The sequence below is a fragment of the Microtus pennsylvanicus genome, chromosome 13 (genome assembly GCF_037038515.1).
Source record: "Microtus pennsylvanicus isolate mMicPen1 chromosome 13, mMicPen1.hap1, whole genome shotgun sequence".
In the NCBI taxonomy this organism is placed as follows: Eukaryota; Metazoa; Chordata; class Mammalia; order Rodentia; family Cricetidae; genus Microtus; species Microtus pennsylvanicus.
Window position 1 is genome coordinate 63681989 of NC_134591.1, and position 25857 is coordinate 63707845.

The following is a 25857-nucleotide window of genomic DNA, read 5'->3' on the forward strand; positions in this document are numbered from 1 at the left end:
TAACATTAGGGTCAGAGAACACGGCCTCAAGTTACTGCAAAGGGAAAACAATTTACCGTCTGCAGACATCTTTTTAACCAAGTGACTTAGGTTAGGACACAATGCACAGAAAGACAATGGAATATATTCAAACTCTGAAATTCTATGAACTCATTTCAACAAAGGAAGTAAAAACAGCCACCCCAGAGCTGTGACGGTCACAGATGAACAAAATACAACCAAGCTAGGAGAATGGTCAGTGAAAATTTGTCTTTAGTGGGAGATTTTTGTTGTTTTGCTTTTTGATATTTTGAGACAGGGTTTCTCTGTAGCTTTGGAGCCTGTCCTGGAACTAGATCTTGTAGACCAGACTAGCCTCAAACTCACAGAGATCCGCCTGCTTCCGCTAGGATTAAAGGCATGCACTTTCACCACCCAGCTGGGAGAACTACCTTTTTTTTTTTTTGTTTGTTTGTTTGTTTGTTTTTCGAGACAGGGTTTCTCTGTGGTTTTGGAGCCTGTCCTGGAACTAGCTCTTGTAGACCAGGCTGGTCTCGAACTCACAGAGATCCGCCTGCCTCTGCCTCCCGAGTGCTGGGATTAAAGGCGTGCACCATCACCGCCCGGCGAGAACTACTTTTTAGACTGACCACTTTAGCAGCACCAGCCCCTCCCCAGGGTTCCTGCCGTCACCCCCCAGTGCTGGGATTACCAGTGTTACATCATGCTATTTTATGTGGTATTAGGAATTAACCCCAGAGTTCTGCATGTACTAGACAAGTAGTGTGCCCACTGAGCTTCATCTCCATCTTGAGTCTAACATTTTAGATGAGAAAAAAAGGCCAACAGGAAGTTTTGTGGATTTTTTAAGAATAAGACAAAATCCAAGGTCCTAAACGCCAACATCCAGCAATCTTGAACCCCAACACTCAGTAAGATTGTAGATGAGCCCCCTTCATGGGAGCTCCCACTCCTCTAAGTTTGCTCCCAAAGCCAGAGACAATTTATATGTGATATGAAGCGATTGGGAAGCAGCGGCTTAAACCACGGAAGGGCTAATGTTTTAAATTGTAAAAAGCCATATTGAATAAGTTCATACCCAACTTAAATAAAGTAGGGGAAAACACAGGTAAAACTGCTTTTCTCTGGATATTTTCCACTTGAAGGCAAATTACTAAACCAAATGACGTATGAGAACCCTGTTAAACCCACAGGAGTTAAGTTAAATGTGAAGTTGGAGAGATGGCTCAGGTACCAACAACTGGCGTTCTTCTAAAGAACTGGAATTCAATTCCCAGCACCCACATGGGAGCTCACAACCGTCTGTACTCCAATTCCAGTAGATCTGACTCCCTCAGAGACATATATGCAGGCCAAACACCAATCACGATGTGTAAAACATATGTATTCAAACTAATGAAAACACCGAGAACTCCAATTTGGGGGACAGTGCTGGCTACAATGCTAGAAAACAACACTGACTTCCCCCCTAGGGCCTAGGAAGCGTCTACTAACAGAGCTATGGCCCAGCATTACTGAGCAGCCTGGAACAGGGATACCAGGGCAACATTGTCCTCAGTATTAAACTCCATTTTCAAAATCCTCTTGGTATGGAGTTTCACTAAAATTGGGACATCTTAGGAGCAAAATTCTCTAAAGCAGAGAAGCCCTTTAAACCTTAGGAAATAAACAAATTCCACTATGGTCAAAGGGTACAAAGAGCAAGCCAGCAGAATTTCACTTTTGAGACCCAAATCTCTGGGGAATGCTGTCTAAGTTAGCCATATATTGAACATTTACATCCTTGGATACTGGGTGCTACCTGTTTTTGTAGGAATGAGGTTCCTATGGAATTAGCATAGTACCTGGCACCTAAAATACAAATACTATGGAGTGGTTTAGCGGTGCTGTTTTCTATAGGAACCAGAAACAAAGCATTATGAATACTGTCACACTTGGTTTACAGAAGTCAGAAGTAAGGGTTTCTAGTCCTTAAATATAAAGCAAGCCAAAACTATATACTTTCAATAGAATCGTTCTTAGTGACAGGATCTCATGTAGCCCAACTAACCTCAAACTTGCTATGTGGTGAGGAAAAGCTCTGAGCTTACCCATCCTGCACCCACCTCCTAAGTGCTCGGAGTACAGGAATGCAACTCCACACAGGGTCTTTAACTTTCTAAAGTGAGTCACTATTTCACCTCTCAAAACCCCACACCAAAATCTTTCTTCCCTAAATAGAGCAGACAAATGATACTAGATGCCACAGAAGTGATGCTCAACAGGATCTCACGTTTATTGAGAAGTGATTAATGGTAAAAAGAAAGGCAATGCCCTTTCCTCATTGGCTGAACAAGAAACTGAAGAAACATTCACTACATGTTTTACAATATTTTCTCTTCCAAAATGCATTTCTGAAAACAAGTTTTTACCACTGTTCTTAGCTTTGAAATCAAATTAATCCTGACTTAATCAGTTATAATGTACAAGAACAGAACACTTCTTAGGACTCCTAGTACTTTACTTTGAGTAACAAAGGGTCAGAGAAAATGAGTCACCCTCACAGACACAACCTTGGGTAACACTGTTATTAAACTCTCCTAGACAAAAATTCTTCATAAAAATTTTCTTCCAGTTCGGAAGGGAAAAACAAATTCCCACTTTCTGGGGTGGACACCCAAAATCTGCGCAACTCAAGTGTTCTCCAAGTGCAAATGTCAAAATGGGAAGAGGAAAGGGTTTAAAAATTAGAGAAAATTGTATGCACTTACGGACTTAAAAATCCGAAAAATATAGTAAAAAGACAAAAAAAAAAAAAAAAGACAAAAAAAAAAACAAAAAAACAAAAAAAAAACCCAAAGCATTATGCTTTGAATCACAACCAAAGCCAAAATAAAAGGGACATTTTTTTTACCTAAACTACCTAGAGGGAATTTTTGTTTAGGTTTTTCCTTTTTTTTTTCCTTTTTTTTTCTCCATTTTCCAGTTAAGTCCTATGTTTCTTTCTCTTTTTTTGTGAATTCCAATACTTAAACTGCAAGTTTGCAATTGTCTCTGAAGTCAATGAAATTAAGAAAAAAGTCCTAATTTTCTTGAAGGTCACTGTGTCCTCTTAGGATAAGCAGATGCAACCGTTGCTTCAGTCCGTGCAGAACCGCTTTTTATTTCCCACGACCTTGACGTTCCTGGGGAGATAAGAAAAAAGTTGAAATAGTTAGTTAAAATCTAAAGTAATAAAAAAACAAACTCAAAACTACAATGTTTTTAAAAGGAAAAGGCCTGGTTAGCGGTGGTGGCACACAACTTGGACCCCAGCACTTGGAAGGCAAAGGGCTGGAAGATCTATGAGTTTCTTGCCAGCCTGGTCTACAGAGTGAATTCTAGGACAGTCAAGGCTATGTAGAGAGACTCTGTGTGCCTAGTCCTAACTTGTGTGTCTGTCTCCACTGAACCTCTAACACGGCTCTGATAGTCCACACTTGGACTCTATTCCTAGGTACTGTTAACTATTAATAATCTCCATATTTTCACCCCAAGGACTTTAATTCTGAGGCTTATTTTTTGTTTTAAAACAGTCACAACCCGGGGCTGGAGAGATGGCTCAGTGGTTAAGAGCATTGCCTGCTCTTCCAAAGGTCCTGAGTTCAATTCCTGGCAACCACATGGTGGCTCACAACCATCTGTAATGAAGTCTGATGCCCTCTTCTGGCCTGCAGACATGCACACAGACAGAATATTGTATACATAATAAATAAATATTTTTTAAAAAAAAGTCACAGCTGGGCGATGGTGGCGCACGCCTTTAATCCCAGCACTCGGGAGGCAGAGGCAGGCAGATCTCTGTGAGTTCGAGACCAGCCTGGTCTACAGAGCTAGTTCCAGGACAGGCTCCAAAGCCACAGAGAAACCCTGTCTCAAAAAAAAAAAAAGGGGGGGGGGGGGTGGAGAGATGGCTCAGCGGTTAAGAGCATTGCTTGTTCTTCCAAAGGTCCTGAGTTCAAATCCCAGCAACCACATGGTGGCTCACAACCATCTGTAATGAGGTCTGGTGCCCTCTTCTGGCCTGCAGACAGAATATTGAATACATAATAAATAAATAAATATTTATTTTATTATATAATTAATAAATAAATAAATAAGTCATAACCCAAGTTGGTCCCAACTTGAAATCCTCCTGCCTTGGCCCTCAGTGTCCTGTTATTACAGATAAGCACAATACAACAAGCCATTACTCCCATCTTAAACTAACCTTCAAAGAAGTTACTTACCCCCCAAGACTATCTACCCAAGATGAATCAGTTGTATTCATCATTGTATCAATGCCCTTGCTACAGTATGTCAATCTTTGAGAAAAACTAAACAACTTTAATCACCATAAGGGGGAGGCAGAGGGGGATTGCCAGGGCAAGCTGGACTAGAAGTGGGAAATCAGAGAGCCTATCTCAATAAATAAAGTGGAGATCAACCAAGGAAGACACCCAATATCACCTTTGGCTCTCTACATGTGTAATAAAGTACCTTATACACATGTATAAAAATGTCACAAGGAGATGCTATACTTATCACAGCACAGCAGTTAACATTATAACTAACCCATATATTCCAACCTCTCTGAAAATCAGCTGCTATTCAAAAAAGAAGTTCCATCCAACGTAACAAAAACTTAAGTTTTAATGTTCCTAGAATTTTTCTATTAAACTCTCCCAAAAATTTCAAGAACAGACACTGTTATGATTTGAATGAGAAAGGCCTCCATAGGCTCATGTTTGAATACTTGAGTTGCCAGAACTGTTTGGGAAGAATAAGGAAGGAGATGAGGTCTTATTGGAGCTTTGTTACTGGTGGGAAGGCTTGGAGGTTTCATTCCCATTGTCTCTGTCTGCCTGCCTCCAATTTTTAGATCAAGATATAAGCTTTCAGCTGCTCCTTACACTAATCCTTTGTCCTACCATCAAAAATTCTGAAACCCAAATAAAATGCACTTTTAGAAGTTGCCCTGGTCATTTTGTTTTATCACAGCAACAGAAAAGTAACTAAGACAGATGTATTGCTTTACAGTAGAAAAACTGGTTTAAAAAGTAAAACAAAACTGCCAGGCACCATGGCACAGGCCCACAATCCCAGCATTCAAGATACTAAAGTAGTACACCAAGAGCTGCTAGAATGTGACCCTGTCTCGAAAAGATAATCCTGGCCAGGAGGTGCTGAACACCTGTAATCCCAGCAAGTGGGAGGCAGAGGCAGAGGCAGAGGATCTGAGTTGGAGGCCAGCCTGGTCTACAGAGGGAGTTCCAGGGCTACAAAGAGAAACCCTAGCTTGAGAAAAAATAAGTAATAATAATCATCATCATCATCCCAACGTTAACCAATCTTTCAATGGCACTTTCTATCAACCACTTGGAGGTGGGATGAAGCTCAGTAGTAGAATGCTTGACTGAATGTACAGAGCTCTGGGCTCAATTTCCAGCACTAGGAATAACAACAAAATCAGCTGGTATGCATCTGTAATCTTAGCATTGGTAAGGCTGGGACAGGACTGTGTTGTTGTTTTTGGTTTTTATTTTCTTTTCTTTTTTTAATTATTTATTTATTTACTTGCTTATTATGTATACAATATTGTGTGTATGCCTACCGGCCAGAAGACGACACCAGACAGATGGTTGTGAGCCACCATGTGTATGCTGGGAATTGAACTCAGGACCTCTGGAACAGAAGGCAATGCTCTTGTTTTGTTTTCTTTTTGGTTTTTCGAAACAGCGTTTCTTTGTGTAGCTTTGGAGACTGTCCTGGCACTTGTTCTATAGCCCAGGTTGACCTTGAAGTCACAAAGATTCACCTGTTTCTGCCTCCCAAGAGTAACAAGATCTAGGCCAACTCTTTAGACCCTCCATACCTTTGAGGAAGGGTTTCACTTAAACGCTGGCCTTGAATTCAGAGGCTGACCTTTAACTCTTCCGTCTCTACATCCCAGGAATCCTCTTCAAGTATACCTAATCACCTCTGAATCCACTTGTCATTTCTGTGTGTGTATGCAGGTGCTCCAGTAAAGGCCAGAGGACAGTCTTGGGTATTGTTCCTGAGGTGCCATCTACTTTTTTTAAGTCAGGGTCTTTCACCCAGGCAACTAGGCAGGAAGGCTGGCTGACCAGTGAGCCTCCGAGATTTATTTACCTCCAATACCAGTAGTTTTTATTTATGTGGGTTCTGGGAATTAAAATCAGGTCCCTGAAAGTACACCCCAGTCACTTTGTATGTGTGTATGTAAGATGCATCTGTGCGCCTGCATGTGTGGAGACACCAGGGATTAATCTGGGAGCAGAGAGGACTTAAGAGAGGAAAAAAGGTGGGGTTGTGAGCTACTCAGAAAAAGCAGCATGAGTAGTACAGAGGGATGAGGCATCAAGCCAAGCAACAGAACATACATTAAAATAAATAAGTTGCGGGCGCTGGTGGCGCACGCCTTTAATCCCAGCACTCGGGAGGCAGAGGCAGGCGAATCTCTGTGAGTTCGAGACCAGCCTGATCTACAAGAGCTAGTTCCAGGACAGGAACCAAAACCACAGAGAAACCCTGTCTCGAAAAAAACCAAAAATAAATAAATAAATAAGTTAATTTAAATTAGGACAAGCCTAAACTAAGGCCAAGCTTTCGTACTTAATAAGTCTCTGTGTCATTACTTGGGAGCTGGCAGTGCAGAGAAAGACCTGCTACACCTTTAATCTATCTGTAATTATGTGTCCTCTTACTGACATCTCAAACTCCCTTCTCTAATATGTAAAGGTAATTTTTGTGGTTTTTTTTTCCATTTTTGTTTTGTTTTATTTTTTCCAGATAGGGTTTCTCTGTAGCTTTGAAGCCTGTCCTGAAACTCACTCTGTAGACCAAGTTGGCCTTAAACTCACAAAGATCTGCCTGTCTCTGCCTCCAAACTGCTGGGATTAAAGGTATGTGCAACCATCGCCTGGCTAAAGGCAATTTTTTAAAAGTAAGTAACTATAAAAAAATTTTCTAAGCCTCAACCTCTAGTCTTTTGCTTAAATAACTACAAGTAACACCCATACCTCTATTCAAACCACTTCAGCCCCCCTTCCTTACTTTCAATCTGATTAGAGAAATGGAGATTTGGCTGGCAACAGAGCTTGTCTAGCACCCACAAGGCCCTGAATTCAATACCCAGTACTACAAAACAAAGCATTACAAAATTAAAAATTTGCTCACAGGAATACCTTGAAAGCCACAAGGTGGCAGTGTTCATTTACTCTATGAAATCTAAAAATACCTTTGCTTTGGCCTCCTAAATACTGGGGTTAAGCGGTTTGGCCCACCACACCTGTCTCTACTTTATTTGTTTGTTTGTTTGTTTGTTTGTTTTTTGATTTTGAGACAGGGTTTCTCTGTAGCTTTGGAGCCTGTCCTGGAACTCCCTTTGTAGACCAGGCTGGCCTCGAACTCACAGAGATCCTCTGCCTCCCAAGTGCTGGGAATAAAGGCGTGCGCCACCACCAACCAGCTGTCTCTACTTTAATATCTTTTCTTCTTTAAAAATACCGGCTGGGTGGCTAGGTGGTGGCAGCACATGCCTTTAATCCCAGTCTTTAAATCCCAAGAGGAGAGGCAGGCTGGGCGGTGGCACACACCTTTCATCCCAGCACTCGGGAGGCAGAGGCAGGAGGATCTCTGTGAGTTCGAGGCCAGCCTGGTCTACAAGAGCTAGTTCTAGGATAGTCAAGACTACACAAAGAAACTGTCTCAAAAGAACAAAAACTAAAACTTAAAGTATTCTTTCCAAAACTAGATGAGTGTTTTCTGTACAAGCATGGAAAACTGAATTCAGATTCCGAGACTCGTACAAAGCCAGTCAAGGTGACACACCCCAACAGCCCTAGAGACAAACAGATCAGAGTTCTCACTAGCCAGGCAGTAAACTCCAGGTTCAGTGAGAAATGCAGTCTCAAAAAAATAAGATGGAGGTCCAGTGGTGGCGGTGCATGCTTATAAATAATCCCAGCACTCAGGAAACAGAGACAGGATCTCTGTGAATTCGAAGCCAGCTTGGTGTACAGAGTGATTTCCAGGATAAGCTCCAAAACTACACAGAGAAACCCTGTCTCGAAAAACAAAGAAAGATGGAGAATAAATAGAGGAAGAGGTCTAACAATGTACACACTCCAAACCCACCCATGCATACCCATACAAAATAATTAAATGGAACTACAGATGGTTGTAATGGGAATTGAACTTGGGTCCTCTGGAAGAGCAGTCAGTGCTCTTAACCTCTGAGCCATCTTTACAACCCCTCCTCCTGTCACTGTTAAGTTTTCATTTTATTTTAAATGTCTGTCTGTGTACATGCATGCAAGTGCCCACAGAGTTCAAAAGAGGATACTGGAAGATCCCCTAGAATTGGAATTACAACCAGTTGTGAGCAATTTGACATATGTGCTAGTAATCAAATTCCAGTTGTCTGCAAGGAGCAGGTGCTAAGCCATCTCTCCAGCCCCAGTTCATTTTTAAAGACAATGCTGGCTGACACAGGCTGTGAGATTTCCACCCTCCTAGACCGTATGCTACCCTACCCAGTTATGTATCATTTGCTTATTCTCTCTTCCTTTTTTGTGGTATTGGAGATTGAACTCAAAGTTTTGCACATGCTTGCAAGCTTTATCTATACTCCTTAGCCCTCTCTCTACTTCTGAGTGTTCATAAGACACAACTGAATCATAATCACAAGCACTGGATATTAATGTTAAAAGTGTGACTATATCTCCCAAAATAAATCTGAATAGTTCGGATATAATCAATTCATATTCTTCGGTGCTGTGAATGAACACACATACAGTGCTGAAAATAGATGAGTCTTTCAGAATGACCAGACTAAATTTTGTTTGTTTGTTTCTTGAGACAGGGTTTCTCTATGTAACAGTCCTGGCTGTTCTGGAACTCACTTTGTAGACCAAGTTGGCCTTGAACTCAACGAGATCCCGCTGCCTCTTTACCAAGACTAGTCGACTATTCTCGAAATCATTAGGTGGCTGTCTACTAAAAGAGCTATATGCAGCCGGGCAATGGTGGCGCAGGCCTTTAATCCCAGCACTCGGGAGGCAGAAGCAGGCAGATCTCTGTGAGTTTGAGACCAGCCTGGTCTACAGAGCTAGTTCCAGGACAGGCTCCAAGCCACAGAGAAACCCTGTCTCGAAAAACAAAAACAAACAAACAAAAAGAGCTATATGCAAAATGCAACAATTTCACAACTAATTTTATCAGGCAAGGTATAGTGGCACAAACCTATAATCCCAGAAGTTGGGAAGTGGAGGCAGGACCATGTTCAAGGTCTCCCTCCAACTACAAAGTAGGGGAAGAGAGGGGAGGGGAGAGAGGGAGAGAGGGAGGGAGGGAAGGAAAATGGCACAGTATAAAAGTAATAACAAAGAAAATAGTAGTGCCTGCATACAACCAACACTCCTATACACTTTTTTCTTGTTTTGGTTTTTCAAGACAGACCTGTCTCTGCCTCCCTAGTACTGGGATTAAAGGCAGTGCCACCACTGCTCAGCTATACGCTTTTTCTTAGGTGGTGAAGATAGAACAGAGGACTCTGAAAATGCTCAGCTGACATTTCACCACTGAGCAACATATCCACATAGACTTTAAGTCCCCTTAAATCATATTATAAATGCAAATGCCTTGTAAATAATTACTGTACTACACTGCTTAGGGAACAATGACAAGAACAGGCTGTAAACAGTACTCTACCGAGTTATACTACTAGCCAGTCGGCTGAATCAACAGATACAGAAGCCACAGATAGAGTAGTACTTGTTTTGTATGCACTAAGTGCTGGTCAAGCTCCTACACCACATAAAATCAGGCACAGTAGCACATACCTGTAACTCCAGCACCCAGAAATGTAGAGGCAGGATAATCCTAAATTCAAGGTCAAATAAAGTTGAAAAGAATAGTTTCCTCTATTTATAACAGCTCAACCTTTTAATAAAGATGGTCATTATATAGCCGTGATTGGCCTGAAAATCACTATGAAGACCAGTTAGGCCTCAGAGATCTGTTGGCCATTTTTTCCCCTTTACCTTCGTCTTTCCATTATCTTTCCCTACTCATCCTCCTTCCAAATGTACATGCAACTAACTGTTCCATAAAACTTTTATTGATACTAGTTTTAGCCGGTCTTGTTCATCCCTTCTGTACTTGGTCTCAAACAGGGGCATGGAGAGATGACTCAGAGGTTAAGAGTACTGGTTGATCTTCCAGAGGTCCTGAGTTCAATTCCTAGCAACCACATGGTGGCTCACAACCATCTGTAATAAGATCTAGTGTCCTATTCTGGTATGTAAGCATATACACAGGTAGAACACTGTATACACAATAAATAAGTAAATCTAAAGAAAGTTATTTGTGTGCAATAATGCAAGTGTAGGCATGCATGCAGTGTTCAATTTTGTAAAATCATTCTCTGTAGTAATAGGGGCGGCGGCAGGGCTGCGTCCCCAACACCCCAGCCGCCTGCCCGGCTAGCTTTTGCCCCGAAATAATTACACGGACACTGTATTCATTTAAACACTGCTTGGCTCATTTCTACCTGGCCTCTTCTAGGCTAACTCTCGCACCTGGACTAGCCCATTTCTTATCATCTGTATAGCACCGGTCTTACCGGGAAGATTCTAGGTCGGAGCTTCATTGCGTGTGTCTGCCCGAGAGCGGGGCATGGCGTCTCTCTCTGAGGTGTCTGCTCCCAAGTCTGACCTTACTTCCTCTTCCTCCTCGCATTCTGTTCTGTCTACTCCACCTACCTACGTCCTAACCAATAAGATGGGCCAAAGCAGTTCCTTTATTAGCCAATGACCTTCCTCCATCAATTCTCCATATTTTTAGTGTTTTATGCAGCGTACAGCTGAGTGTGTTGTAGGTGTGGTTGTCTGTGCCAGAGGTTGACATCTTTATCATACTCCATCTTTTTTTATTAAAAGTTCTTTTGTAATTTTTAATTATGTATGTCTATGCAAGTGAGTGCAGGTACCCTCAGACATAGAAGGCACCGACCTCCCTGGAGCTGAAGTTACAGGTATTTGTTAGCTACCCAGGATAAAGGGGTGCTGGGACTGAACTCAGATCTCTGCCAAGAGCAGTACATGCTCTTAACTGTTGGACCATCTCTGAAGTTTTTCTGTCCCATCTTTAGAAAAACAAAACAAAAACGTGGATCTAGGGACTGAACTCAGGCTGTCAGGCTGACACATAAGCACTTTACTCACGGGGCCACCTTGCTGGCCCAGTGTCAGCAATGGAACATACACTGCTCTATACATTTCAGGTGACCTCATGTTCTAATTATCCCTTCACACCAGGTCGGCTGGAGCTTGTTTACTCAGCAGGGTGGAAAGTATTACGCAGATACTTGCACTACCTTTGTTGGAGTTATAATTGTGTCCAAAAGGGGGCAGCAACAACTTAACTGTCAGCCTCTGGTGATGGAGCCATTTGAACACTCAGTGTTCTTCCTTTTGGCTCATTTGCAAACCTAGAGGTCAATAGTGAATACAGAAAAGCAGAAAGAGATCACCTTTGCTTGCCTTAATTTACTATTTTTTTTTCTTTCAAGAGCTATAATCAGGTCAACAATGGCTCAGCAGGTGAAGTGCTGGAACCAAGCCTGTCAAGTATGATCCCAGGGAATCACCATGTCATCAGAGAACGACAGCAGACTGCCGGACCTACACATCCACACGATGGCTCAGATACCCACAAGTGTATACAAACACACAAAAAATAAGTGACAACAAAATAAAGAGCTACAGGAAAGTTCTTTATCACATTGTCCCTTGAATCAAGGCACTCAATAAGAATTCGACACAATGCTTCAAAAGCTGTAGCCACCTTTACAACATTTCAGCAAAGAAATCTAGGCTTTGCTCATTTCTCCCCGCTAAACAACCCAACAAATAGCAGAGATGCTGAACCTGTAGAATTTTCACTCACATTCCTCCATTTCTTTTTTTCCCTTTAGATCAAGAGTGCCTTGTATCCCAGGTTAGCCCCAGAGGTAACATTAAACTTCTGATTTTCCTGTCTCCACCCTTCCAGTGCTGGGATTAGAGGCATCACGGGCCACTCAGTTTATGCAGTGCTGGGAGCTGAACTCAGGATTTTGTGCACGCTGAACAAGCATTCTACCAACAAAGCTACATTTCCAGACGATGGCTAGAGAACTGACTCCTACAAGTTATCTTCTGACTTCCACGCACAGTTGAGTATAAGAAAACACCCACAAACAGAACTCAATGGATGTCCATTCAAGTCTGAGGAGGTAACTTCCAGTGTTGGAGTAGGGAATAAATGGAAACCAACAATAAGTATTTTTTTTTCTTTTCTTCCTTCTTTTCACCAGAGAATCACTTATCTCTGCTTCCTGAGTGCTGTGAGCAAAGGCAGGTATGGTGATTTCTAAGTTAATCATTTAGTAAGAAAATACAGAATCTAGGTGCAATGGCTCACATCTGTAATCCTAGGCGGCTAAGGAAGAACTGCTTCGAATTGAGGTCAGTCTGTGCTATACAGTCAGGCTGTCCCAAATAAAATCAGACAAGTTTATAACAGACTACAAAGCCACTAAAATGATGTCACAGTGCCTGATGTGGTGTACAAATAAGTGGAGAATACTCAAAGCTAAAAAGATGTTACGAACCAGGCCAGTTTGGATGGGTCAGCCCGTAAGAGCAAGCCGAAGACCCTGACCTCCACTTTCATGCATGGGTTTGTGTGTGCTCTCTCTCACAATTAAATAATGCTTTAGATACAAAGTTTTAAAAAGTTACAAATCAGGACTTGACTGGCCTATAACCCCCCAGCTTTCAGGTGGAGGCAAGAGAATCAGGAGTTCAAGGCCAGCAGGGCTAGAGGTAGGAGGGTGGGAGGAATGAAACACCCAAAAGACACAAAGATATTACTAAAATTTACTGGAAATATCAAGCCAGACAGATGCAATGTTTGAAGGTTTCAGGATACTGAATTACATCAGGTGACAGAATGATTCAGTAATAATGGTTGGCAATAATGGCCATCTCTACTTCAGTGTGGTCTGCCAAGATACAAGTCTGATCATGGGCCTTCAGAACAGCTGTGATGTCATCCTCAGGGTAAGTTTAAAGTGCTTCCTAGTTACTTCCAAGTTACTGCATTACCGCCCTACATGCTACCCAGTCTTCTGCCTTCTTGTGACTAACACAAAGAACACACACCTCACCTAGTGCCTTGATGAGCTATGAATCTCATTCTCACAAAACTTTCTTGAGAGCCTAATAAACTAATAACAGATTATAGTCAGTTATACAAAGACAGATGAAACAACCAAGTGAGCAGACAATTCTGACTGGAAAAGAAACAGGGCAAGCATTGAGCCTTCCTGAAACCTAAGTTTCTTCCCACACAGAACATTAACTAAAAGGCAATGGGACACAAATATAATCAAAACTTTAATTTTTATCTGATGTTTTGTTCACCAGCCTAAGAACAATTAGGATGCTCATTCATGTAAATCTTTATGTGTGGTTTTGGAAATAAACCTTTTTATTTATTTACTTTTTAATTTTTGGTTTTAAGACAGGGTTTCTCTGTAGCTTTTGGAGCCTGTCCTGGAATTCGCTCTGCAGACAAGGCTGGCCTCAAACTCACAGATACACCTGTCTCTACCTTGTTTTTTTTTTTTTGTTTTGAGACAGGGTTTCTCTGTGGTTTTGGGGCCTGTCCTGGAACTAGCTCTTGTAGACCAGGCTGGTCTCAAACTCACAGAGATCCGCCTGCCTCTGCCTCCCGAGTGCTGGGATTCTGTCTCTACTTTTTTATTTAAAGGAGGATGGTTCTAAGGATAGAACCCAAGGTCTGGTGCATGCTCTCCAAACATTCTACCAGAGTTACACTCCTTACCCTAGACACTATTTGACAACCTTCATTACTGCATTCATTCTAGGAAAACAGTAAAAGAATAGTCAATTCTAAGAATCTTACACCTAATGTCCAAGGTCAGTCTAGGCTACATATTTATTGAGGCTAGTGAGATGACTGAGCAGTTAAAGAGCACTTGTTTTTTGTTTTGGTTTTTCGAGACAGGTTTCTCTTTAGTTTTGGAGCCATACCACCCTGAATGCGCCCGATCTAGGAAGCTAAGCAGGGCTGGCTGGGAGAGCACTTGTTCTTACAGAGGATCAGGGTTCAAGTCCCAGCACCCACACAGCAGCTCACAACCATACATAGACATACAAAAGCATAAAAGATAAATCTAAAAGCTTAGAAAAAAAACTAAAATATTTTTTAAAAATTAGCTTCAAGCACTGGGAGTGATGGTGAACATCTTTAATCCCATCAGAGGCAAACAGATCTCTGTGAGTTCAAGGCCAGCCTGGTGTACCTAGTAAGTTTGACTCCAAAGTCAAACAAACAAAAAAATTAGTTTCAGAGATTCAAAGTATCTTCAGTTAATGATTCTGAGGTCTAAACTATGAGATCCTCTCTCCAAGTTTCATTTACTCATTTAATCACTCCAATGAATTTAATCCAAATACATCCTTGACCAAAAGTTAATCAATATAGATCCAGGAGCTTAGCTCTGAGACAGACTGTTTCCCTAGCATGTTCAAGGACTTCATTCCATCCAGAGGACTGGTATAAAGTAAAAAATAAAAATACAAGTCCACCCCAGATTCAATTCAATCACTAGCAGAACAAATATTAAGTAAGCATAACTCAACAGAAACTCCAGCTTCATGGGATTTGAAACCCTCATGTGGTTTCTGTGTGTACCAGGCCTGCATGTACTACACAGACACCTAAGTAGGCAAAACACCTATACACAATTAATAAAATATAAGTAGTAAAAAGGTGGAAAGACAGTTCAGGTCAAGATCACTAGCTATTCTCAAAGACCTGGGTTCAATTTCTAGCACCAACATGGCAGAGTTATTACCACCTGTAATGTAACTCCAATTCTAGAACACCCAACATCCTCTTCTGGTCTCTACATGTATATATGTGGTACACATGAATATACTCAGCCCCATATAAAAACAAATATATGGGCTGGAGAGATGGCTCAGAGGTTAAGAACACTGACTGCTCTTCCGGAGGTCCTGAGTTCAATTCCCAGCAACCACATGGTGGCTCACAACCATCTGTAATGAGATCTGGTGCCCTCTTCTGGCCTGCAGACATACATGGAGGCTGAACACTGTATGCATAATAAATAAATCTTTAAAAAAAAAACATATAAAAGTAAATTTTAATAAAAGCAAACATTCCCCCTCACCTATGGTCCTAAAATTTCATATACCTAATACCTTCAGAGCAAACACTATCTATTTCTAACAAATCACTCTAGTTGGGATCCTTTGTCTATCACTCTTTCCACTTGATACAGAAAAATCAAGAGAAAGTGACTGAATAATAAAATGTAAGAACTAAGAGGTTTTCTAATGTTCAGGTTTTGGGGGGGGTTGGGTCATAAATGTTCTACATGAACACATGTGGTGGACTTGCATGTCTGTCGGTTCCCCTGGTACTGGGTTATGAGTAGTTGCAAGTCACCCACCCTGTGGGTAATAGGATTGTACTCAAGTCCTCTGCAAGAACAGCAACTGCAGCTGGGCGGCTGTGGTGCACACCTTTAATCCCAGCAGTGGCAGGTGGATCTCTGTGAGTTCAAAACCAACCAGGTCAACAAGAGCTAGTTTCAGGACAGCTAGGGCTATTACACAGAGAAACCCTGTCTTGAAAAACCAAAAAAAGAAAAAGAACAGCAACCAATCAGTTGTTTTTCCAACCCTTTTACTGATGTTTTAAAGTTTCATATAATAAAGTTTTACATATGATAACTTTCCAATGGCTGGGCATGTAGCACAGGGACAGAGGGCTTGCCTAGCATATCCTAGTTTCAATTCCCATCACTGAAAAAAAAATAATAAAGTAGACACTATAAAGAGTAAAGCAAAGTTCTAACAAACAATAAAATCGACTGTCAGAAGCAGACAGATTTCAAGGCGGTAACACATCAAGTCTTGAAAATAACACAAAACTACCAAAGGCAAAGACTAAGTCCAAAGAGCATTCATACTTTCCCCCACATTATAGCCACCACCCTCTCCTTTCACTTCAGTTTTCCCTCTTGTAGCTTTACAATTATCTGTCTATACCAGTTCAGTTCAAACCGTACTGTTTCTGCTCTCCACTAAAGCTCACATTCCTTCACACTAGGGTTCAAAAGACCAATTATCCTCCCATAAAGCCTTGAGCTGCTAAATGACAGCATTATTTACAGAGATTTTATTAACCATTCACTCACTGCAATAACTTTCTTATCCTCTCTAAGGCCTCCTCCTTCCCCATAGTCTGATTAAGACGGTTACCTTTTTAACACTTTCTTCTTCCTCTTGGCGTTTCTCATAGTGTGAGAAGTCATCAAAAATGGAAGTGGTGTGCTTGTAGCTGGCTATGATTTTCAACACCTGCTTAGCTTTTTCCAGAGGCACTTCCTGAGTGTCCCTAGAGTTGGTCACTGGTTTATTCTCGTTGTTCTCTAGACGAATGTGTCGCAGTTGGCTATTGGGAACGTCCTTCACAAAAATCCATCTGACATCAAAACGACCCTTCCATTTGTCCTGGGACCACACACCTGCACATGTGTTGTAGTCCACAGCAGATTTCATCTCTGCAACTCCACAGAAGTGTCCACTGCCGTTGACACTGAAAAGTAAGTAAACGGGACCTTTCCCGTTCATGGAACGATACGCAGCATCCAGTCTCTTGTTCCCATGCTCTGTGCTGCACCAGATATTATACTTAATGGAACGGTGGATATCGTCCTCAGAGTAGCTCTTAATGATGAAAACCCGGCCATGTTTCAGATTCCAGTCGAAATCTTTAGGGTTATAGTTATTGATGGACCGAAGCTTCTCCAATACTGGGTGAGGCTCTGAAGGAGTAGATCCAGAACCTGCCTGAGACTGTCCTACTCCATTACCATCCACCCCATTATGACCGAACCCATTGCCACGGTTCCGAGGTGCTACCCAGCGAGTTGGCTGAGCTGCCTGTTGCTGGACTGAGAGCTGGGCAGGCTGTGGTGGAGGCGGAGGCAATGGCTGCGTCTGTTGCCCTACTGATGTCTGAGCCACTGGTGGGCTATTATTGGCCTGCTGTCCTACAGGCTGAGGAGACCCCTGGGTTGGCTGACCTATATTTTGAACCAAAGCCTGTGAGGGAGCTTTTGCCACAGGACCCTTGTTATCCCAAGTTCCAATATCCATGTTATGCTTTATTGGGGGTGGTGGAAGACTTGATCCTGCAATGCCATTCTTGGTCTTCAGTTTAGGTTGCTGTTTTGCAGGCTTGCTAGCAATATCAGCCCAAGATGCTGGTTTTGGAGGAGCAATAGTAGCTGGAGGCAAACTGCTAGAAGCTACGATGTTACTAGTGATGGACCCACTACCAACAGCAGAGCCTACAACTTTTGGAACACTGCTTGCAACTTCTGTGCTGCCCAGTTTCAGTGCTGCCATCCCTTGGTCTATAGTATTCATGCCAGGAGCTTTATTGAGGGTCTCATTGGCAAAAGCTGACTGTCCATCAATCATGGCTCCACCTAAGGAGCTGGGTGCATAAGCATAATTGTTATTATATCCAGAGCTTTGAGTAGACTGTCCCTGAGAACTGTTATTTCCCCATGCTGAGAAGTCGATCCCACTGGGGAAAAAATTAAAACCATGCTGACCAAGAAATGGAGTGCTACCTAGGGCTCCTGGTTGCCCAAACATTGCATCTGGTAGGAAGTGGGGCTCTCCGTTGCTCAGTTGTCCATAAGAAGTTACATAGGGCATGGCTGTGTCACCTCCAGTAGACCAAGCAGCTTCACCCAAAGAATAGGAAAAGCCAATGGAAGGGCTGTAGTAACTGGGTAAATAGGAGTCTGACATGGCAGTATATGCATTATTCTGTGGAAGAAAAGATAAATACATCAAAACAACATATATATAAATAATATAAATAACAGGACATCCCTTCCACAATCACAACTCAAGTATTTGAGCCATCACCACAAAAGGGAATAGTCCATTCACCTTTCTGTAAACTTCCTGGCATTTTTGAACAATATAAAATTTTGATGTGACAGCTGCTTAAATCTTTTTTGGTTGCTGGCTTTTATGTGCTATATCTATATATATATATATATCTATATATATCCCAGCTGGCCTCAAACTTAAGGCAATCTTCCTGCCTCAGAGTCTAAGTGCTGGGGTTAAAGGCATGTCACACCATACCTAAAGGTCCTGTGTAAGCATGTAAAGCTAAGCTGATACACACAGTAAATAGAGATTTTTGTTGTCACTGTTTTGGAGACAGAGTCTTACTATGTAGCTGTGGCTGTCTTAGAATTTGCTATGTAGACCAGGCTGGCCTAGAATTCAGTGTGCTGGGATTTAAAGGTGTGTACCACTAGGCTTGGACAGTTAAAACCTTTTGCAGAACCTCAGAAGATTCAGGTTTGGTTCCCAGCACACGCATGGCAACTAACAGCCATCTGTTACTCCAGGCCCAAGAGATCTGATGCCTTCTGTGAATAAAGCACACACGTGGAACATAACATACATGCAGGCAAATCACCCATACATACCCCCATTTCCCCCCCCCCAAAAGGCACACCCCGTCATGCCTGGGCAGTTGTTACTTTTAGACAGGCTCTCACTATGCAGCTCGGGCTGGCTTAAACCAAGTCAGCCTTGAACTCCCACAGATCCCCCTGCTCTGCCTCCCAAGAGCTACAATTAAAGGGTCTTGCTCTATATCCCAGAGAGGTGTAGAACTATGGCTTACTTCTAACTCCTGCCAATTCAGGCCCAGTGGAGATGATGTCTTTATTAAAACTAATTCATTTTAGATTTGAAAATTGGGAATTATGGAGGATCAGTGTTCAAGAGCTTCCCAGCAAAAGAGCCAGACTTCATGGCTGGCACACTCTTGTAAGCCTAGTAAGCGGTGAGTATGAGGTATGAAGGTAGAAATCAAGAGCTTAGCTATAAATTGAGTTTGAGACCTAACAAAAACAGATTCTATGTCCAATAAGGAAAAAAAAAAAAGTAGGGACTGAAAAGATGGCTCAATGGCTAAAAGCAATTGGGTTCAGTTCCTAGCACCCATGGAGTGGCTCACAACCATCTGTAACTCCAGTTCCAGGGAATCTGATGTCCTCTTCTGACCTCCACAGGCACCAGGCACAAATTCACTGTACATATCATACAATACACACAGAACAAAACACAGGCCAAGCCAGGCAGTGATGACGCATGCCTTTAATCCCAGCACTCGGGAGGCAGAGGCAGGTGGGTCTCCGTGAGTTCGAGGCCAGTCTGGTCTACAAGAGCTAGTTCCAGGACAGGCTCCAAAGTTACAGAGAAACCCTGTCTCGGGGAAAAAAAATAAGTCAAAACATAAAATTAATAAATCCTATGAGGGCCAAAAGATGGCTCAAGGAGTAAAGGTGTTTGCCACCATGCTTGATGACCTGAGTTTAATCACGAGCACCATAAGGTGATGAGAACTGGCACCATCAAGTTCCCCTCTGACCTCCAAATATATATAGGCTGTGTAGGCCCACACCCACATAAATAAAGGTTAAAAAAAAAAACAAAACAAAACAAAACCTGGCAAGATGGCTCAGTGAGTAATCCGGTCAAGAACCTGAGGTAGGCCCCTGATACGTGGAGGACAGAGAGTCAACTCCTAAAAATTGTTCTCTGCCTTCCACATCTGTAGAGTAGCACATATATGTCCAGCTATTTAGTCAGTGTGGGTGTGTAAGAAAATTTTGGAAGGGGGTTAAGAAAAAGAACAAAAAACTTACAAATTTCAAGTTCTATTCCAATTGTCTGTTCAAGCATTCTTCCCTCATAAACTAACAATGTTCACCATATAAACTTTATAATAACCTAGAGTGGAAACAGTGATCTCCAAAGAACTTAAATATGGAAGGGTGGGGAGTGGAGGGAGTACTTCCTGTTTAATATCATCTACCAGATGAATGGCAATCATTTGAACTTAGTATTATACCTTTAGCATTAGAAGTATAAAAATATGACATAAGTCTATAACCTTAAATAATCAGAAATATGAAATCACGCACAATTACTCTTTAAATCACGGAAATAGATGGTATTGTGCAAGTCTTCCTTAGTTTGTGATTTTTGCATAAAAAACCTACAGCACTGCTGGGCATGGTGATGTACACCTTTCATTCCAGCACTAGGAAGACAGAGGCAGAAGAATTTCTGTCAACTGGAAGCCAACCTGGTCAACATACACATACCAGGTCAGACAGGGCAACACTGTAAGAACTTATCTCAAAATTAAATTAAATGAACCCTACGGCACACAGAATAACCTCAAGTGAAAAGCAAGAGGTACATAAAAAATTGATCTCCGTAAACACATAGTTCAATTCATAGTCTGCCTTAGTTGTAATAGTTCTTAATAAGGCACTCATTATATATCAATTCATTAGCTACCAATAGGTAGCTATCCTGAAGAGACTTGGAAAACAGCAAGCACCTTAGGACTTAGACTTGTATTGCCAAGGCCAGAAACAGCATAAATAGTATTCTCTAGCCTCTAAACACATCTACATAATAAAATTTTCAGCTAATAGGAGTTTGATAAGGTCAGGCATGGTGCCTTATACCTTTAATCCCAGTACTCAGAAGACAGAGGCAAACAGATCTCAGGGAGTGTGAAGCTACTCAAAACTACATAAAGAGACTACCAAAAAAAAAAAAAGAGAGAGAGAGAGGAATGGAGGGAAAGAGAGAGGGAGAGAGGAAGGGAAGGGAGAAACAAACAGCTAAAAATTACATGAATTAGGCAGTGGTGGCTCACGCCTTCAATCTCAGCACTCAGGAGGCAAAAGGCAGGTGGATCTGAGAGTTCAAGGCCAACCTGGTCCAGAGTTCCAAAACAGTCAGAGCTACACAGAGAAACACTGGCGGGGGTGGGGGGAAAAATTACATGAATTAGTATACATAAGGCCCTGTGTTAAGCACGCCACACATAAAAAACAACAGTAACAAAACCCATAAATTACTTTTTTTTTGAGACAGTATTGCTATGCATGTAGTCATGACTGGCATAGAGTTCTTTTGTTTTTTTGAGACAGGGTTTAAACCTCTGTGTAATAGTCCTGGCTGTCCTAGAACTCTCTATGTAGACCAGGCTGGCCTCAAACTCAGAGATCCACTTGCCTCTTGTCTCCCTAGTCCTGGAATTAAAGGCAAGAAGAGATCATTCCCAGTTCTATAAAGTACTCTTGATTAGACCACAAAAAAAAAAAAAGAAAGAAAAACAAAAAACCACTACTTAAGCTTCCAGCTTACTTCTCAAAGAAAAAGAAAACATTCTTACTAGCATGGATTATGCCAAGACAGATGAAAGTCTATACCTGTAATGTCAAGTCCCCACATGCCATAAAGCTCAAAAATCTGAATTACACAATACTTTACAAGCACTACCTAGAACTGATTCTAGCCAGGCAGTGCTAGTGCATGCCTTTAATCCCAGCACTAGGGAGGCAGAGTCTGCAGGTGGGTCTCAGTGAGTTCGAAGCCAGCCTGGTCTACAGAGTGAGTTCCAGGGCAGCCAGGACAGAGAAGAAAAACTGTCTCGAAACCACGCCCCACCTCCCATGCATGCATGCATGCATGCAGACATATATTGATTCTAAATGTTCCCACTCTCTGTTACAGTTATTAGGAAAGCAAACTATTTTATTAACAGTAGCTATCAATAGTTCATTCCTCTACTTCCTTCCCTGACTTTCCTGATTAGCTGGTTGTCCTCTGTGGAAACTTTTTCCAGTCACTTCCTAGATCAGCAGTTCTCAATCTGTGGGTCTCAACCCTTGGGGGAGGTCCCATTATCTACTGATTATCAGATATTTACAATTCACAACAGCAGCAAAATTAGTTATGAAGCAGCAAGAAAAATAATTTATGGGGGGGGTCCAAAATATGAGGAACTATGTATTAAAGTAAGGTTGAGAACCACTACCCTAGATGGTTTTTGTACTCTCATTGTGAAAATGTTTAGATAGGCTATCTCAAAAATTTTATGTAAGGTTGGGCTATGGTGGCGCACGCCTTTAATCCCAGCACTGGGGTAGCAGAGGCAAGGGGATCTCTGTGACGTCGAGGCCAGTCTGGTCTACAGAGCTAGTTCCAGAACACACTCCATCAACTGTGCTAAAGTGTCCTAACCGTAACTTCATTTCATAACTACATCAGCCACAAGAGGTATACAAAGCTGTTCTCTAGAAATACTAAATTAGTGCAAATCAAAGAGCAAGCATCCCACTTTGTCTCACTTCGAAACAATTTTATTACATGAAGAGTTCACTAGAGACCAGCGATTATCGCTGAAGTTCACACGTGATTACACACTAGAATCTCCTCACTACACTGGTAACCCAATTTTCCTAAAAGACAAGGTTTTGTTTCCTTCAGCGCAGTCAGAGCATTAAACACTAGCCAATATTCCTAATTTTGGCACTGATATATTCCTGGTAAATGTGAGACAATTCATTACTCAGGCCAGTATTACTGCACTTACACAGCGACCTGTTATCAGTATATGGTCTCAGAGCACCTACTTTGTTGACCACACAGCTTATAACGTTTGTAATAAACGGTTTATAACAAGTTATTAAGTATTAAAAGTAAACCCCCTCCTACACAAAAGTGAGACTGACTGATAGGGCAGAAAAGTCTAACAGATAATGGAAAATGATCAGCTACTCACGGGCCTTGCCTGTGGACTCAAGTAAGGTTCGAAGTCATCGTCGTTCAGTCCATCCTTTTGATGCACAGATCCATTTTGTACTAGAGGGGAAAGTCAGATTAGGAAGTCCTGGTCCGACAAGCTCCCCCAAGTTCATCAATTACACCCTCACCAGGAAGAACCCACGCTAGTGCAGAGCCACCAACCAAGCTCTCAGGGATAACGGTGAGCGCCAAGGCTGAAGCGAGATTCCCCAGTGGGGGAAATAAAAAACATAAAACAAAAAGAGAAAAAAAAAAACAACCTGACTCTCTCCACCCCAGAGCAAGCTGTTCTTTTTAAAAGGTCGGTTTATTGGCGCCTCCGAATTTCAATTCCCTCCGGCTTCCCCCCCCACGCCCCGCCACATCTAAGTTACTTCCAGAAAGTGATCGGCAAGGAGGGAAAACAAAGGCCTCCTAAGACCTACGGGAAACTAAGGACCTGGGGCTTTGCAAAGCGCCTTCCACCCCCACCCGCTCATGAATTACTCGTTGTTAACGAAAAAGCTGCTCGCCAGCTGCAGGAGCACACCAAAAGGGTCGAGAGCCCCGCGCGAGGCACCTGCGAACCGAGCGGCTTCGGAAAGGTCCTTTCCCCGGGGCGCGTCCCCGAGACCCCGCCCCCGCTGTCCGGCGTGCCCCCCCCCCACGCCCGGCCGGCGGCCACCGGCGGAGCCCGGCTTACCTTTGTTTCCTTGACCTTTTGGTCTCTGCGGGAGGAGGGGACGTCGCCGAGCAGCAAGTCGTCCGGGAAGAAAACGGAAAGGGGAAAAAGACTAATGAGAGCAGGACCCGAGCGGGGAAGAAAGGGAGCAGGCCTGAGGGGACGCGTGGTGAGGGGGAGGCGGGGAAACGCGCTAGGCCGCCGGGTCACCCGGCCCGGGTCGCCAGCGACACGAGGGAAGGAGGAGGAAACGAGGAAGGGAAGCCCGGGCCGCTGTGAGGAGGGAGCGCGGCGCGGCGCGGCCACCCCCGAGGTCCGGGGAGGAGCGGGAAGAGCGGGCCAGACCGGGAGGCGCAGGGCGCGGCCGGCTTCAGGCCGGAATCCCAAGCCGCGAGAGGCGCCGCCGCGGCCCAGCCCGGAGCGGCGGGCCCGGGCCTAGTCGGGCTCCGTCTCGACTCACACAATGGCCGAGACATGCGGGCTGGGCCTGTACCTGCTCCAAGAGGCTGCTGGCCGACATGGCTCTCGGATCCTCACTGGGGACGACGGCAGCGGACTCCTCCTCAGGACGGCGGCAGTGGCGGATGAGCCCCGGCGGCGGGAGCAGAGGGTGCGGCGGCGGCTTTTGTCCCTGACACTCGGAGCCTCGGCGGACGCAGCGGAGACACAGCGCGCGGCTCGGGCTCCGGCTCCGACTCGGCGACGCTCTAGGCGGGCAGCTCAACGCCCGTCTCTATGCTTTTACGCGCGCGCCCGCCCCTCGCAGCCGGACTATGGGCGCCGAGCAGCAGAGTCGAGCGGCGCGCGCGGCGCGAGCGCTGACTCTCACATTCGCTCACCCACGCGGAAGGGAGCCGGCGCGGAGCACCTCGGGAAGGCGGAGCCGTGCCCGTGGCGCCCCCTGGCGGCCTGGAGGAGCGGAAGCGGGGCGCGCGCGCGCGGTCTCCCCCGCCCCCACCGCCGCGGCTTTGGGCCTAGGAGCGCCCGGTGGCCAGGGTCGCGACTGGAAATTTTGGCAAATGCCAAGAGAGAAATGACTATGTCTTAAGAAAACATGCAAAAGTTCTGGTTCTTAATGATGCACAGGCGTCTGTGCATGCGAGACTTGAACCCTAGTTCGGAACTGCATTGGACAACTCTTCTCCAATTTGAAAAGGTCCTGAGAGTTCACGGGGAAAACTTCCTGGAGGTCGACCCAGGAGACACCTTCCCTAGGAGTGCTGTCATCGTCCTTCCTCAGGAACTTGCAAAGAGCTCTCAGGAGCAATACATCTACTAAGTATTAAAAACAAACAAACAAAAAAAAACCCCTGCTCCCATTGCCCTCCGCAAAACACATTCACCCCTTTGACGTTTGAGGAAGAAATATATGCAGTCACTTTGCAGAGACGTCACTAACCCTAAAATAATCCAGTAAACTCTGGGCTTTATTTCCGAGAAAAAGACACCTCACGCGTGTGCGCACGATGTCGCACACACTTCCACAGAGTCCGATGCACCTATAGACGTCCTGCGGGGCTTTAAGAGGAAATAGCCTCCATCCGACGACAGGAAAATGAACTTTATTCCAGGACCTGCTGTGTGCGGGGCTTTGTCAGCGAGTGTTTTCCAACACACAAGACTTTCAACAAGTTCAGAGTGGCTAGCAGTTGGCCCTGTTACAACTGGGAAAACCAATATTAACTATTCTGCCCAGAGTTGCCAAGCTATTAAACAGAGCCCTGCTTTTGAAACAAAGAAGAACATAATATCATCCTTCAACCGCTCAAAAAGAAATCATGTATTCAGGATCCAAGATCTGGAGGAGATCCAAAGGATGCACAAAGACATTTTGTTGTTATTTGTTTTGTTGAGGGGGTGTGTTTGTTTGTTTCAGACAGGCTGCTTCTACAAAGTCCCTAGCTGAGCCAGGCGGTGAATTCCAGCACTCGTGAGGCAGAGGCAGGCGCATCTCTGTGAGTTCGAGTCCAGCCTGGTCTACAAGAGCTAGTACCAGAACAGGCTCCAAAACTACAGAGAAACCTCTGCTTAGACACACACACAAAGTCTCTAGCTGTCGTGGAATTCACTAGGTAGGCCAGGCTTGCCTTGAATTCATAAATCTGCCAGCCTCTCCCTCCTGAATGTTGGTTATCAAAAGCATACACCACCATGCCCAGCTGGCAAAGACATTTTAAATCAAAAAAATCTCATTCTATGCAGGGATTTTTAATAATAGCCTTTGTTGTTGCAAAAATTAAACCTATGAGCAATACAGTTGTGGGGGTTGGCTTTTTGAGACAGGGTTTCTCTGTAGTTTTGTAGCCTGTCCTGGAACTAGCTCTTGTAGACCAGGCTGGCCTCGAATTTACAGAG

General features: G+C 43.6%; 1 protein-coding gene across 1 annotated transcript; it reads right to left on the reverse strand.

Moving 5' to 3' along the window:
* Positions 1-2251: 2251 nt before the first annotated feature.
* On the reverse strand, positions 2252-24350 carry Ythdf2 (YTH N6-methyladenosine RNA binding protein F2). The gene is made up of 5 exons (XM_075944808.1): positions 23996-24350; positions 23524-23548; positions 22819-22898; positions 16386-17969; positions 2252-3164 (listed from the first exon to the last, which is right to left on the reverse strand). The coding sequence occupies exons 1-5, from the start codon at positions 24020-24022 to the stop codon at positions 3141-3143; spliced, it is 1740 nt and encodes a 579-aa protein (XP_075800923.1). The 5' UTR covers positions 24023-24350; the 3' UTR covers positions 2252-3140.
* Between the last annotated feature and the right edge of the window lie 1507 nt (positions 24351-25857).